Source organism: Cervus canadensis, chromosome 18, assembly GCF_019320065.1.
Source record: "Cervus canadensis isolate Bull #8, Minnesota chromosome 18, ASM1932006v1, whole genome shotgun sequence".
In the NCBI taxonomy this organism is placed as follows: domain Eukaryota; kingdom Metazoa; phylum Chordata; class Mammalia; order Artiodactyla; family Cervidae; genus Cervus; species Cervus canadensis.
In genome coordinates this window covers 16,864,780-16,882,028 of record NC_057403.1, presented here as the reverse complement: position 1 = coordinate 16,882,028, position 17,249 = coordinate 16,864,780, and the positions used below count along the sequence as shown (strand labels likewise).

The 17,249-nt window shown below is 41.2% G+C and overlaps 1 protein-coding gene across 5 annotated transcripts in view; it reads right to left on the bottom strand.

Moving 5' to 3' along the window:
* The window catches only part of ZNF283 (zinc finger protein 283), a 33,146-nt gene extending 28,992 nt beyond the window's left edge, over positions 1 to 4,154 (bottom strand). The window contains exons 1-3 of one of the 5 annotated variants that reach the window (XM_043435282.1): positions 3,998 to 4,154; positions 1,901 to 1,966; positions 1,178 to 1,265 (exon numbers count right to left, since the gene is read on the bottom strand). In XM_043435282.1, the coding sequence (XP_043291217.1) occupies positions 1,178 to 1,265; positions 1,901 to 1,914 (102 nt within the window). In that variant the 5' untranslated portion in view covers positions 1,915 to 1,966; positions 3,998 to 4,154. Of the gene's footprint in view, positions 1 to 1,177; positions 1,266 to 1,900; positions 1,967 to 3,886; positions 3,959 to 3,997 lie in introns of those variants that run through there. The other 4 variants (XM_043435275.1, XM_043435277.1, XM_043435278.1 and 1 more) reach the window with 4 other exon arrangements.
* Between the last annotated feature and the right edge of the window lie 13,095 nt (positions 4,155 to 17,249).

The window sequence follows — 17,249 nt, the reverse complement described above, 5'->3', positions numbered from 1 at the left end:
TTCTTAATTCCAGGAGTCTGTTATCATCTAGTATTTAAGAATCTGGATCCTCTTCTTATGTGGTACCATCAACCATCCATTGCTTAACAATTCCTTGTTCTCAAGTTGGAAGATACGGATAGAAGATCAGACATGACACAGATGTCACAACCTGGTCAGTAACAAAATGGACTTGACACTGGTGTTTATTGAGAAGGGAATCCCTGGAAAGAACCACTCACTTCCCACTCTAATCCTGCAAGTTTGCAAAACATGTGATCTCATACAAACTGAAGCTGAAACTAAGAAATCCCAAATTCTATCTTATCTTTCTGGAAAACTCAGGTCTGTGTAGAAGTTCCCAAGTTTTCCTGTGTGATCCAAAGGAACCCTCATCACTAACTCATCACACCACAGACTTGTCATGGGAATGAGAAACCCTAATAAGAGAAACAGGGCAGCCCTGGCTGAACAAATATGGAAGTAATAACAAAAGGCAAGAACTAAGACAGTCTTATATGGATCTGTGCCAGTTAAACACCAAAGCTCTACCAGAGAATACACAATTGAAACTCTTCCCATGGGTGACCATTCAGCTGGCTAAGGGCAGAGTACCCTGACCCACTTCTTTGATAGCTGCATATTAGCCTGAAAAAGGAAAACTATTGGGGGAACGTTATCCTTTTTTTTTTCCTAGATAGAACATGAATTAATCAGCATCTTGGCTTGCAAAAGGAAAACTGTTGCTTTCTAAAAGTCTGAAGTCTTTCATTCTCTCCTCTTTCCTCCTCTTGTATGAATCCTCTTCGTGCCTTTGAAAGATGATGAACTCAACCTACTGTTGGCTCTCCTAGTATATAAATAAAAGCGAGCTGATTGTTCAGTATATTTCTTTGTGTTATTCTTCGATAGATGCTCCAATATTTCCCTTAGAGGACTCCATCCCTTCACTGCTTTTGATGGAAGACTGAGCCACAGGAGATGTTGAGTCATGTGGTTGATGAATACAATGGCGCTGACTGGAAATGGCACAGAGGGCAGATGCTGGGCTATTTGGCATCACGGTTTACTGGAACAGGAAAAACTGAGAAGGAGGTTCAAGGAGCGGGTACTGTTAAGTAGAAAGCTTTAGGGTAATTCAGGAAAAGATCCACATGACCTAAACATCACAACATGTCAAGGAGAAAGACCAACTTACGTCAGTCATGGTTCTAGAATCCCAGGAACTAATTAGTGCTCCATAGGGTTCCTCTATTGGTGAAGCACAGAGTCCAGAAAAGACAGAGCTGCAGAAGGAAAAAGAAGCTTTAGTCCAGGTATGCTGAAGTGAGCCTGTCCTGACTTAAACAACTGAATAAAAAGACATCAAAATAATAAGAATGATTAACTCTACGGGATATAATTTTAACTTCCTTCTCTATACATTTCCTGGATTGGTGAATGTTTTGCAACAAACCTGCGTTAACTCTGTAATCAGAAAAATAAAAGTGAAAGTTGATCAGCTGTGTCCAATTCTTTGCGACCCCATGGACTATAGTCTGCCAGGCTCCTCTGTCCATGGAATTCTCCAGTCACGAATACTGGAGTGGGTATCTGTTCCCTTCTCCAGGGGATCTTCCCAACCCAGGTCTCCCACATTGCAGGCAGATTCTTTCCCATCTGAGCCACCAGGGAAGCCCAAGAATACTGGAGTGAGTAGCCTATCCCTTCTCCAGGAAGTTTCCTGACCCAGGAGTCAAACTGGGGTCTCCTGAATTGCAAGTGGATTCTTTACCAGCTGAGCTACTAGGGAAGCCCAATCAGAAAAATAAAGATATTTCCAAATGTAAAAAATTGAGTGATAAGGAATTCAGTCATGAAGAAAACTGAACCAACAGGCCCAACACTGAAAATCAGTGGGTCTGAAACAAATGACATCTACCAGCTCCTCAACATTTTGTAGCTGTAGCTCGCTATACAGTGAGACACTTTCACTGTCAAGATTCTCCTGTGAATAAACACAAATTATTTTTTTTCCTTCAAAGTCAGAGCAAGGAAATCTACGCACATAAACACAACAATATTTCCTACAGAGTAGATACTTAACAAGTGTGGCTACACCACTCTCATTCTTCACTGGTCAATTTAAAACATTTGGATATAATTCTTGAAAAATGTCTCCCAATGCATCTGAGGATTTGAACAATTTGCCATGTGAACAGATGGCTACTGACTGAGGAGAAGGACAATAGGGGGTCTCTGGGGAGAGAGCTGCATCAGCATAGTGGGTCATTCACCAGAAGGTCCAGGAGAGACACTTCAGTTCAGTTCAGTCACTCAGTTGTGTCTGACTCTTTGCAACTCCATGAATCGCAGCACGCCAGGTCTCCCTGTCCATCACAAACTCCCGGAGTTTACTCAAACTCATGTCCATCAAGTCGGTGATGCCATCCAGCCATCTCATCCTCTCTCATCCCCTTCTCCTCCTGCCCCCAATCCCTCCAAGCATCAGGGTCTTTTCCAATGAGTCAACTCTTCGCATGAGGTGGCCAAAGTATTAGAGTTTCAGCTTCATCATCAGTCCTACCAATGAACACCCAGGACTGATCTCCTCTAGGATGGACTGGCTGGATCTCCATGCAGTCCAAGGGACTCTCAAGAGTCTTCTCCAACACCACAGTTCAAAAGCATCAATTTTTCGGCGCTCAGCTTTCTTCACCGTCCAACTCTCACATCCATACATGACCACTGGAAAAACCATAGCCTTGACTAGATGGACCTTTGTTGGCAAAGTAATGTCTCTGCTTTTTAATATGCTATCTGGGTTGGTCATAACTTTCCTTCCAAGGAGTAAGCGTCTTTAATTTCATGGCTGCAATCACCATCTGCAGTGATTTTGGAGCCCCCCAAAATAAAGTCTGACACTGTTTCAGAGACACTACTAATGGAGATATCTAAAGTCAAGGAGAACAGAAATTCTCACGATTTAAAAACAAAGGTGAGACTTCCCTGGCAGTCCAGTGATTAGGACTTCGCCTTCCAATCCAGGGAGTGCAGCTCGATCCCTCCGGCAGAAAAACCAAAACATATAACAGGAGCAACGTTGTAACAAATTCAATAAAGACTTAAAAAAGAGACGCAGACAGAGAAATAAGAAACAAAGAGAACTATGAATAAAAAAAAGAAAGACAAATTCACCTGAACCTTGATTTCTAAATATGCAACAATTCTTTCCTACTCCTCAGGGTCGTCTCAGAAACCGAGCAGCACCGGGGGTGGGGGAGGAGGTGGGAGAGAGGGGGTCGGTAGGGGCGGCGGGAAGGGATGAGAAGAAATCGTGAGACACCAGAATTCCTTGGAACACAGATAGACCTAACTAAAAACAAACAAAACACTCTCTGGGGTTACATCTGCCGTCGTCCACACACAAACAAACGGCATTAAAGGGGAAGCTGCAACTCAGCTGAGAGCAATTCTTGGGACAGAGGTCTGGCTGCAATGGTGCTGACACATAAAGTTGGCCCCGCAAAGAGGAATCCTACACGTCTTCCCAGGAGACTGTGATGAGGACGCTTCCAGATGTAAAACTGTAAAATCCTCATCTCAAGACTCGACCTGTGTCTTCTGGCCGGAAACACACATTCTAGGGCTTAACACAGGACTTCTTTTCTTGGGGTCACTTAACTCAGGCAGCGACTAAGAGAGTCTAGAGGGAACCCAGAGCGTCCCGCCAAAGCAAACCACACGTACTAACAAGGCCACGCACCTCGTCACTTTGTCACACAGTCCCAATCTCGCACACTGTTAGGGAGACACACTCTGGCTCTGTCACGCCGTCTGTCACACACCATTTTTCTCAGACTCTCGCTCACACACAGACTTGAGGCTCCGGACACCACCCAACCTGTCAGCCGCCGGGCCTTCTCACCTCGAGCGCCTCCCTCCCTCACTGCCGTTTCTGACAGGGCGCTAGAGAAGTCCGCTGAGCCCTCCCACCCTCACCGGGAGCTGACCACTTCCTCCAACGCGTCCAACTCACCGCACAGAGTCCAAAAATCTCGGAGACACCGGAAAGGGACCCACAGACTGAGATTAGTTTAGGCCCAGAAGTTCATGGGAAATAAGAGTCGGAAAATCCTCTGAGGCTCTAGCCCAGCACTTCGAAGCGCTCTCGGCAAACTCGCCCCGCCCGGAGAGGATTTGTGCCGAAAGACTTCTGGGAAATGTAGTCCGGGGCCAGCCCCTCCGGAAGATGGGACCCTGGACCTTCATCCCAGCATGCAACTTGGCTCCGCCTGTCACAGGCGCCTTTTCTAAAGCCAATCTGAATTTCTGGTCTTTGCCGGAGAGAGTAGTTCCGAGTATTGGCCGAACCTAGTGGCCTCGTTGTCTTTGGCGTGGCTGAGGGAAAGTGAAGAAGTTGTCAGCGAAGGTCGAGGAAGGCATTCTCAAGTCCAGGGCAGGTGGAGATGGGGGTTATGGTAGCTTACCTTGAACGATGTCGGATTTGTGATCTCCGAAAAAAGATTTAGTTTCAGGACCAGGGACCAGGCTTGATCACTCAAGAGCTTTTGTGTAGTGGAGTTTTAATAAAGTATGAAAAAGGACAGAGAAAGCTTCTGACATAGACATCAGAAGGGGGATGGAGAGTGCCCCCCTCGCTAGGGAGTTATATACTTTTTAAATTGGTTATTACCATAAATCAAAAGAATGTCTCAAGGTTGTAAAGGTCTTATTAGACCCACTCCCACAATTTACATTTTAAGATGACAGGATTAGTTCAGTTCAGTTCAGTGGCTCAGCTGTGTCCGACTCTTTGTGACCCCATGGACTGCAGCATGCCAGGCCTCCCTGTCCATCACTGACGCCCAGAGTTTACTAGAACTCGTGTCTGTTGAGTTGGTGATGCCACCCAACCATCTCATCCTCTGTCATCCCCTTCTCCTCCTGCCTTCAATCTTTTCCAGCATCGGGGTCTTTCCAAATGAGTCAGTTCTTTGCGTCAGGTAGCCAAAGTGTTGGAGTTTCAGCTTCAGCATCAGTCCTTCCAATGAATATTCAGGACTGACTTCCTTTAGGATAGACTGGTTGGATCTCCTTGCAGTCCAAGGGACTCTCAAGAGTCTTCTCCAACACCACAGTTCAAAAGCATCAATTCTTTGGCACTCAGTTTTCTTTAGAGTCCAACTCTCACATCCATACATGACTACTGGAAAAACCATAGCCTTGACTAAACGGACCTTTGTTGGCAAAGTAATGTCTCTGCTTTTTAATATGCTATCTAGGTTGGTCATAACTTTCCTTCCAAGGAGCAAGCATCTTTTAATTTCATGGCTGCAGTCACCATCTGCAATGATTTTGGAGCCCCCCAAAATAAAGTCTGTCACTGTTTCCACAGTTTCCCCAGCTATTTGCCATCAAGTGATGGGACCGGATGCCATGATCTTAGTTTTCTGAATGTTGAGCTTTAAGCCAACTTTTTCACTCTCCTATTTCACTTTCACCAAGAGGCTCTTTGGTTCTTCACTTTCTGCCATAAGGGTGGTGTCATCTGCATATCTGAGGTTATTGATATTTCTCCCGACAATCTTGATTCCAGCCTGTGCTTCATCCAGCCCAGAATTTTTCATGATGTACTCTGCATATAAATTAAACAAGCAGGGTGACAATATACAGCCTTGACACACTCCTTTCCCAATGTGGAACCAGTCTGTTGTTCCATGTCCAGTTCTAACTGTTGCTTCCTGACCTGCATACAGATCTCTGAAGAGGCAGGTCAAGTGGTCTGGTATTCCCATCTCTTTCAGAATTTTCCACAGTTTATTGTGATCCACACAGTCAAAGGCTTTAGCATAGTCAATAAAGCAGAAATAGATATTTTTCTGGAACTCTCTTGCTTTTTTGATGATCCAACGGATGTTGGCAATTTGATCTCTGGTTCCTCTGCCTTTTCTAAAACCAGCTTGAGCATCTGAAAATTCATGGTTCACGTACTGTTGAAGCCTGGCTTGGAGAATTTTGAGCATTACTTTACTTGTGTGTGGGATGAGTGCACTCAAGTGGTAGTTTGAGCATTCTTTGGCATTGCCTTTCTTTGGGATTGGAATGAAAACTGACCTTTTCCAGTCCTGTGACCACTGCTGAGTTTTCCAAATTTGCTGGCATATTAAGTGCAGCGCTTTCACAGCATCATCTTTTAGGATTTGAAATAGCTCAACTGGAGTTTCATCACCTCCACTAGCCCTCCTAAGGCCCACTTGACTTTGCATTCCAGGATGTCTAGCTCTAGGTGAGTGATCACACCATCGTGATTATCTGGGTCATGAAGATCTTTTCTGTATAGTTCTTCTGTGTATTCTTGCCACCTCTTCTTAACATCTTCTGCCTCTGTTAGGTCCACACCATTTCTGTCCTTTGTTGTGCCCATCTTTGCATAATATATTCCCTTGGTATCTCTAATTTTCTTGAAGAGATCTCTAGTCTTTCCCATTCTGTTGTTTTCCTCTATTTCTTTGCATTGATCGCTGAGGAAGGCTTTCTTATCACTCCTTGCTATTCTTTGGAACTCTGAATTCAAATGGGTATATCTTTCCTTTTCTCCTTTGCCTTTCGCTTCTCTTCTTTTCACAGCTATTTGTAAGGCCTGCTCAGACAATCATTTTGCCTGTTTGCATTTCTTTTTCTTGGGGATGGTCTTGATCTCTGCCTCCTGTACAATGCCACAAACCTCCATCCATAGTTCTCCAGGCACTCTGTCTATCAGATCGAATCCCTTGAATCTATTTGTCACTTCCACTGTATAATCATAAGGGATTTGATTTAGGTCATACCTGAATGGTCTTGTGGTTTTCCCTACTTTCTTCAATTTAAGTATGAATTTGGCAACAAGGAGTTCATGATCTGAGCCATAGTCAGCACCTGGTCTTGTTTTTGCTGACTGTATAGAACTTCTGCATCTTTGGGTGCGAAGAATATAATCAGTCTGATTTCAGTATTGACCATCTGGTGATATCCATGTGTAGAGTCTTCTCTTGTGTTGTTGGAAGAGGGTGTTTGCTATGACCAGTGTGTTCTCTTGGCAAAACTCTATTAGCCTTTGCCCTGCTTCATTCTGTACTTCAAGACCAAATTTGCCTGTTACTCTAGGTATTTCTTGACTTCCTCCTTTTGCATTCCATTCCCATATAACAAAAAGGACATCTTTTTTGTGTGTTAGTTCTAGAAGGTCTTGTAAGTCTTCATAGAACCGTTCAACTTCAGCTTCTTCAGCATTACTGGTTGGGGCATAGACGTGGATTACTGTGATATTAAATAGTTTGCCTTGGAAATGAAGAGATATAATATACATTTTAAGATGACAGGATTAGTCAGAACATCCTCAAGAAGGAGAAATATGTCCACAAGCAAGATACATTATTGTTATATTATCATTGGTACAGAGTTTAAGGGAAAACATATCCTTGAGCAAGATGAGTTTTTTTGTTTTGCAATCATCAGCTCTGGGCTTAAAGAACAAAATGTTTGTCCTTTTCTCCTCCTTGAGAACTCCAGATCCCTATCTCCTCCTCGAGAGCCCCAGACCCCTCTCAGCTCCTCGGAGACACTGGACTTCTTGTCAACCTACCCAGGAATTGATTCTCTCAGTTAGGGGGTTTAGGCCTAGTGAGCTGAGGCATCTGTGGTAAAATTCGTGGAAATGACCCTGAGCTAGGTCATGACGACCTTCCCTGGGTATGAGAGGCTGGAGCAGGGTCTGGCAGTTGAAAAGATGAATGTGTATTGCTTTCGGTGAGCTTGTGGATGCGATTCAATGTCTGGAACACTGTCTAGAGTTGTTTATATTGATGGGATAGTTTCTGCAAATGTGAATCTCTGTTTCCTGGGCTTCCCTGGTGGCTCAGCTGGTGAAGAATCTCCCTGCAATAAGGGAGACCTGGGCTCAATCCCTGGGTTGGGAAGATCCCCTGAAGAAGGGAACAGCTACCCACTCCACTATTCTTGCCTGGAGAATTCCATGGACTGTATAGTCCATGGGGTAGCAAAGAGTTGGACACGACTGAGCAACTTTCACTTTCAAGGCAGTTTGTATTAGAGATTTTATGCCACTGTTGGGAAGCAACAATAAATGGTCATGAATGGATGTTGTGACCATGGGGACCTGTGAGAAGGACTGAGAGACTTGAGGTCTGTGTCTTTGTGTATTTCTACTAATGTCAGTAACTGAATATGACAGTATTTGTGAGATGTTTTTTCTGATAGGTTTTTCTTCTGTGTGCATACCATGGTGATTGTGAAAATGGGACACTGTCCAGCTGGGATTGAAAAACAGCACAATGTTATCTAACTTGGCATGTTAGTTTTTTAGTTTGATTATCTACCAACCACTATATGTGCCTGGGAAATCGTGACTGTGTGTTTTGATAGTGAATGACGTGACTTAGCAGGACAATAATCCAGTTTCCTTACCTCGAAAATAGAATAGTGTTATTTCATCTTGTCGGAGAATCAAATTTAATATGCAGAAAAAGACTTGAAATTTATCTGCCAAAAGATTTGGATATTTTATAATGAATCAAAGATGTTTTATGGGAAAGAATGCAAATCAGCGTAACCTTGAAAACGAAAAAAGAAATCAAAGTAACAGCCAGTCACGGAATGGCTGAGGTAGGCCTCCACTCTTCTATGATGTTAAGGGAACTTGAGCAAATGACTTTGAAAACCCTGGACTAAAGAAATAAATTCCCACTGGGAGGGTCAGGTAGATTAGAGCAGAGCCCAGAATTAGGGAATCAGATGTCCTATCTTATGGGTCAGATAAGGGATGGAATCTGTCTGAGACGATGTAATTAGTCAGTCAGAAACTACTTGTTTTATTTCCAAAAATAATCATTGCATTTTAAAATATTCTAAATATACAAAATCAGGTTTTCATTTTTTAGGCAGGACCTGTGCCAGCTGCAATGCTGAACCAAAATATCTATAGTTTCTTCTGTCAGACTTTTTTTTTCTTATCTGAAATGGTAGATAAAAATAGATGAACAGGTAATGGGTACAGTATTAGGGGAGAAGATAAAATTCCTCTCCTATTATAATTTCAGAATAAAATTCTAAGCATTCCTGAAAAAAAAAAGGGGGAGTTTTCTTTTCTGACCTTTTTTGTTGGTTGGTTTGTTTCTCTTCCAAAAGTCTCTCTTTTGTTTCACCCTAATTGGTTTTGTCAAAATTTTCACTGTCATCAAAATCAACAGCACTGATTTCACTACATTGCTTTCACTGTTTTCATTTCACTGCAGTGATAAATCCAGAAATGAAACATGCCCATCAGAAGAGGAATGGATAATTAGATGTGGAGTACCTACACAGCAGGACAGCACACAGGAGTGAAATTTACTGAATTTGACAAATATGATGAGCAAAGAGTTATATACATACAATATAATTTCATTCATAAAATTTTAAAAAGAGGCAAAACAAGTGATAGTTTGTGCATAAGTGGTACATAATAAAAAACAAACATGATAAATTCAGGAGCGTGGAAATTACAGGAAGACAGGAAGATGAAGAGATATGTTGATAAAAGGATTTAAAGTTACTTCATGTATTCTATTTCTTGGGTTGTACTTACACAATTAAATACTTTTAGAATATATTCATTAGTTATAAAGAATGTAGTGAAATTTTAAACTTTTTGATATAGAAATGGAAGGCAACTGTGTTTGTATATGTATGAGTGTATGAACAAGAGTTATGTATGCCAGATTTTTAACAATATTCTATGCCTGTTAAAAATGTAAAATACAGGACTTCCCTGGTGGTGTAGTGGATAAGAATCTGCCTGCCAATGCAGGGTACATGGGTTCGATACTTGGTCCAAGAAGAATCCACATGCTGTGGAGCAACTAAGCCTGTGGGCCACAACTACTGAGCCTGCGTCCCCTAGAGCCTGTGCACCACAACAAGAGAAGCCACCGCAATGAGAAGCCAGTGCACCACATCTGGAGAGAAGCCCCTCCTCTCCACAACTAGAGAAAGCCCATGCAAAGCAACAAAGACCGAGCACAGCCAAAAATTAAAAAATAATTTAATTTAAAAAAATTTTTTAATGTAAAATACATACATACACTTCTTATTTACATGAATATGTGTCAGAAGATACTGAGAGCTACTAAGAATTATTATAACAAGGCAATAGATGTCCAGGTGTTTTCACTTGATATTTTTATGCTCTACTTGAATTTTTGACAAAATTGCCACCCATGCTTTGGATCTTCCCTGGTGGCTCAGCGGTGAAGAATCCACCTGCCAATGCAGGAAACGTGGGTTCAATCCCTGGGTCAGGAAGATCCCCTGGAGAAGGAGATGGCAACTCACTCCAGTATTCTTGCCTGGGAAATCTCATGGACACAGGAACCTGGCAGGCTAGAGTCCATGAGGTTGCAAAGAGTTGGACACAACTTAGCAACTAAACAACACACATGCTTTCATTTTTAATTTGCATGGTATGTCTTTTTCCATGCTTTCACTTTCAGCTTCTGTGTGTCTAAATTTAAATTGAATCTCTTGTAGATAAATATAGTTGGATCTTTTTTGTTTATTCTTTCAACCACCCTGTCTTTTGATAAGAAGGTTTAATTCATTGTTATCTAAAGTAGTAGTTAATAGGGAAGGACTTACTATTGTCATTTTGTTAATTGTTTTCTGTTTGTCTTACAGCTTTTTTGTCACTTTTCCCTTCTTGCTGTCTTCCTTTCTGTTTCATTGATTTGTGTGTGTGTGTGTATGTGTGTGTGTGTGTGTAGTGATGTGGTCTGCTTTCTTTCTTATTTTCTTTTGTATATCTTCTATATGCATATTCTTTCAGGTTACCATGATCTCACTTTGGATTCATCCTATTTTGAGTCTATATGGCTTCTTGAATCTTGATGTCATTTATTTTCCTGGATTTGGGAAGTTTGGGGCCATTATTTTTTTCTTTCTTTTTTTTAAATCCAGGTAACATTGGTTTATAACATTATGTTTCATGTGTACAACATTATATTTCTATTTCTGTATGCACTTAGGCCTCCTTACCACCAAAAATTTAGCTTCCATCCATGACTCTACAGTTGACCACCTGTGGGGAAGTGAAGATATTGAGTAATAGTCTCTGAACTGAGAAGAAACTTTGAGACTGGAATATTAAGTAGGCCACTACATAGTGCAATTTTAAAGTTTATTGTGGTTAACTTACCTACAGGCAGGAAAGTGGATGGATGATCCAGAAGCATTCACAGCTGCACTCCACGTCATCAAAAAGGGTGCGGGGTAATTTAAAGGGGTCAAAGCTAAAAATAGAATTTGACTACCAAGTAAGGACACCCACACTGACAGGAGTGGGGGAGTTTTCCTCTCTCTGGTGGGTCTCATGACCAATGACCATCTGCGCAAGCAAAGTAGTCGTCTATTTGCCTATCAGATGAAGGCAAGGGTAAAAACTGATAGAGAACTTATCTGGCTTGGGTGCACTCCTTGTGAAGAGGCTAAAGTTCAGTCACTCAGAAGGGGAAAAGGGTAGGACTGTGGGTCTGAGAATGAGCTGACAAAATGGAGTCACTGTGCTCAAGCCAGACACCCCTTTTAACCACTTCACCTTCTCCCACCCACCAACCTACTCCTTCCCTTCTGGCAACCACCACTCTGTTCTCTATGTCTACACGTTTAGTTTTATTTGGCTTGTTCATTTATTTTGTTTTTCGATTCTTTTTCTTATATCCCACAATATGCATGAAGCCATATGTTATTTTTCTTTCTCTGCCTGATTTATTTCACTTGGCATAATTCCCTCAAGGTCCATCCATGCTGTTTCAAAGGGCAGGATTTCACCTTTTGTGGCTCAATAATATTCTTGTGTATCTGTGAATCTCCCACATCTTTATCCATTCATCCATTAATGGGCACGTAGGTTGTTTCCATAATATTAAGATGAACATAGGGGTGCATATATCATTTCTGTTTCTTTTCTAAGGTTTCTAATGTTCTTATCCCTTCGTCAAATTTCCTAAAGATTCCTCCATTTTAATTTCCAACCACTGTACTGAATACTTCACCTCTTCTGTCATGTTTCTAAGTCCCAATAGTCTTTTTTGTCTTCCATCATTCTTTTGATAGCATACTACCCTTGCCTTATGCATGCAACAGAGTTTCATATCTCACTAACAATATTGTTTACAAATTGTAAAATTTTAGCTTACTTCTTTAATATCCTTTTTCTTCCACATTATTTTCCCCTATCTGTTTGTCTTTGTCTTTGTTTCAAGATAGAATATTTCTTCAAGTGCCTGCTGGTCCTTGGCTGATCCATTTTAAGGATGGGACCTTAAAAAGCTAAATCAAATTATACATAGTTGGGCAAGAATAGTATCAAGTAGGTCTCCCACTGGAATTATTAATAGCTCCCTGCCAAGTGTCAATATAAGTGGTCCCTTTTTTCTTGGGTAGAGGAAAACATATTTGCTGACTTGAAAGACAATATGCAAAGAGAAAATAACAAAGGCATATAGAAAATTAAACTAAACCACAAATCATGTTGAAAAATAATACATTTTAGATGAGTCTACAGTTGAACTCAGTCACCGAATATTGAGTGCTTAAAAAGTGTTGAATGAATGGTAGCTATTTGTAAAAGGACTATGTGGAGATTTTTGTTTTACCACAAATAACAAGGTAGGCTCTGAAGATTTGAGTATCACAGCTGACGAGCACAAAGGGGCTGAGGGCTGGAAAACAAGCAGCCAGGAATGCACTGACATTCACTAACTGCAAGTTGGGTTTGACAAAGCAAGTCATATAAACTGATAAGATGGAGGAGAGAGAATAAAAGGAAACAAATGAGCTCACCAGAAGCAGGACAGTGCGAATGGCAGAAGCCTCCTGGGATGCTCTGGGAGAGAGCCTATTGTGGTAAATATACCGGACTCTCCGCTTATGTCTTTGCAGGAAGAGCACTATGGAACCGCTGGCCCAACCCATGGCTACCAAACACACCATATCAAGGAAAGGATACAGGAATGCATAGACTGAGGTCAAAAATGAATCAAGCATTTTTGCAGAACACAATCCAAAATGCTTTTCTGTTACATTTGCAGTAATTACCTGCTGAGTCAGTTTCATTGGCACAACAACATTTGTCAGGAGATGAACAATCCAGCAGAGGGAACAGGCGGGTTGGACAAATTTTGGAGCTTCGAGTTTGAGTTTTGCCCACCTGGAATTACTAGGGCTAATCGTGATAGCCTGGAAGCCACTCAAGAGGCAGGTGGTACAGATGGAAACCCCCCGGGCCACTCTGTGAGTATAAAAGCTAACCTTACATTCAGTTTCTCCCAGGAAATGTTTCAAACCAAAAGCATCCAGTGTCTGAGGGATTCCCCTAGAGAAAAGGACCAGGGAGTTGGCTAAGGTCAATTGACTGAGAATTACATTTGTGGGCCTCTGACTGTGTTTTGTGAACAAAGTCAACATATAAAAATAAAGGAGTGAAAAATTCCCTAAGAGCCAACTCCAGTCTGGAAGAGAAAGAGAATCCCCAATACCAACTCACCAGGAGCCATAATGTCAACATCCAGCAGCTTATTTTATTCAAAGCCAGATGGTCTAGAGGGAAAGAGAAGATGAGTATTATTTTTCCTTCATGTGGCAAATTTTACCTTGATTCATATTTGTAAAATCCTACTTCAGATTTTTGGGTATACATATATTGATTAAAACTATCTTGAAAGAATAAACTAGCTATTTTCCAAGTGTAAATTATTTGCTAGCATTTTATATAGGGTATGTGGTTTTTCCAGTAGTCATGAACAGTTGTGAGAGTTGGATCATAAAGAAGGCTGAGCACCAAATAATTAATGCTTTCAGACTGTGGTGTTGGAGAAGACTCTTGAGAGTCCCTTGGACTGCAAGGAGATCAAACCAGCCAATCCTAAAGGAAATCAACCCTAAATAGTCATTAGAAGGGTTGATGCTGAAGCTGAAGCTCCAATACTTTGGTCACCTGATGTGAAGAGCTGACTCACCGGAAAAGACCCTGATGCTGGGAAAAGTTGAAGGCAAAAGGAGAAGGGGGCAGCAGAGGGTAAGATGATTGGATGGCATCATTGACTCAATGGACAGGAGTTTCAGCAAATTCTGGGAGATAGTGAAGGACAGGGGAGCCTGGCGTGCTGTAGTCCATGGCATTGCAGTGTCTCACACAACTTAGCAATTGAAGAACAGCAATGTGGATATGTATTTATGAATGATGTTTGTCTAAACATAGGCTACACAGTGGCAGAAAATGGGCAGTTATGGAACCAATATGTCTCTTCTTTTTCCCATTCTGTGGTTTATAAATTTTAGATTAAATGCCAACTTCTGAACAACCTAGATTTTTTTGGTTTCTCTTAAAAAATTAGAAAATGCTATAGTCATGGCCAGTGTTTTCCCATGAACAATGGTAAATGGAACTAGGTACTGTCACCTCTATTGACTGGCAAGGCATCCTCTAATTCATTGTAGTCTCCATGAAATAAGCTTCATTTATTCACGTTAATGGCTTAAACTTGTAGGATTTTTTTTTTTTTTTTGCTACATCGTGCAGCATGTGGTATCTTAGTTCCCCAACTGGGGATCAAACCTGTGGCCCCTGCATTGGAAGCACAGAGTCTTAACCACTAGACCACCAGGGAAGTCTCTTAACCTTGTAGGATTTTGAACTGACAATTTCCTTTTTATAGTAAAAGGCTTTAGGAAATAGAAAGACATAAGAAGCAGTTTAACAGATATCTATCTGAAAAATGTCACTGAGTTCCCAAAATAAACAAAATATAGAGAATTTGAGTAAAATGCTCAGCCTGCCTGATTTGATACATTTGAAGGAATAATTTTAAACTGCAAAAAAATATTTAATTAACTTATGTATTTTGCTTAATTTTGCTTAGGACAGTAGAGGGAACATAGCACGAAGATAAAAGAATAAATTAATAAAATAGAAATAAAAGTAACTATACTTGATAAAAGTAGAAAAGATGTAAATGAGACTAATATTGGTAAATGTGGTCAAGAAAGATGATAATTTTGGAGAGAGACCTTTGGTATTCTACACTTGTTGCTCCCCTGTATAGTATTTCAAGGATATATATTGACCCAATATCCATAACATTAGATAATAATATCCTAGGTAGGGATTTCCCTGGTGGTCCAGTGGCTAAGACTTCAGCTTCCAATGCAGGAAGCCTGGTCAGGAAACAACATCTCACATGTCAAAAGTATCTAAGAGTTCATATGCCACAGTTAAAAGATCCTGCATGCACTGTTTACGATAGCTAGGACATGGAAGCAACCTAGATGTCCATCGGCAGATGAATGGTTAAGAAAGTTGTGGTACATATACACAATGGAACATTATTCAGCTGTTAAAAAGAATGCATTTGAGTCAGTTCTAATGAGGTGGATGAAACTGGAGCCTATTATACAGAGTGAAGTAAGTCAGAAAGAAAAACACCAATGTAGTATATTAACGAATATATATGGAATTTAGAAAGATGATAACGATGACCCTATATGCGAGACAGCAAAAGAGACACAGATGTAAAGAACAGACTTTTGGACTCTATGAGAGAAAGCGAGGGTGGGATGATTTGAGAGAATAGCATTGAAAACATGTATATTACCATATGTGAATAGATGACAAGTCCAAGTACGATGCATGAAACAGGGCACTCAAAGCTGGTGCACTGGGACAACCCAGAGGGATGGGATGGGGAAGGACGTGGGAGGGGAGTTCGGGACTGGGACACATGCACATATGCATGTGGCTGATTCATGTCAATCTATGGCAAAAACCACCACAATACTGTAAAGTAATTAGCCTCTAATTATAATAAATAAGTTAATTTTTAAAATAAATAAATAAAATAAAATGTAAAAAAAGAAAAAAAGATCCTGCGTGCCACAACTAAGACCCAGTGCAGCCAAATAAATAATAACGTAAATTGTTGTTGTTTAGTTGCTAAGTTGAGTCCGACTCTTTTGTGACTCCATGGACTGTAAGCCCTCCAGGTTTCTCTGTCCATGGGATTTCCCAGGCAAGAATACTGGAGCAGGTTGCCATTTCCTACTCCAGGGGATCTTCCTGGCCCAGGAATTGAACCCGTGTCTCCTGTATCACCAGACAGATTCTTTACCACTGAGCCACCACGGAAGCCAAATAAAATATATATATATTTAATCGTAGGTGACGTGACTTTGGGGGGGTTGATCCAGGAAAATTAAAAGCCTTGCTGAATTGAGAAAATAATGAAAACAGATGTAGGGTTATCAACTCTGCCTTTCTTTCTCCACCAAACCCCAGAGTGGCAGATGATGGAAGAAATCTCCCTACCAAGTTCTGCTTCTTTAGGTTTTAAAGTGGAGTCCCTGGCAGGGAATTGGCAATAAATAGAGTGATCCATGAGCTTTCCTAGTGGCTCAGTTGGTAAAGAATCTGCCTGCAATGCAGGGGACCTGAGTTCTATCACTGGGTCAGGAAGATCGCCTGGAGAAGGAAATGGCAACCCACTTCTGTATTCTTGCCTGGGAAATCCCATGGACAGAGAAGTCTGGTGGGCTACAGTCCACAGGGTTGCAAGAGTTGGACAGGACATATCGACTAAACTACTACTCCACCACCAGAGTGATCCACAGTCATTCTGTGGAACTTGAGGCTTTCCAATCTACAGCCCTTCCCCTCTCCTCTGCTTACACTCAACAAGGGCACAAACTGGAGCCTTGCTGTGACCTTTCCACAAGGGCGATTACCAGTCAGGAATGGAAAATAGATGCTCACAGACTAAAAGAGTTAAGGGAGGGAATGACACTTCTCTAATTAAAAATAAAATGTACATACTTTTGATTTTTTTTTAAACCATGTTTAAAACGTTCTATATTTTCCAAGAATAAAATAAAATCAGAAAGGATGGGAAGGGATTTAAAAAAAACTAAAACTGAAACCATTGAACCCAACTGGACTTCAATGACTACCATAACTGCACTGAGGAAAGAACGAAAAGAAAAGAAGACAATATTTGAATAGACACCCTCAGTCTTGGGTGAGCTAGGTGGTGGAAGAGAACAGCAAATTAACTGCAAACAAACCTGGAACTCCATTTAGTAGGTGTGTTTTCTTTGGTTGAAGCAATTCTGAAACTATATTTTGCTGTACTGAGAACGTGAATAAATGTGTTGATGTTGGGAGCCAGTGTTCTCATTGGGGTAGAAAAGACACATTCAGTAGCAAC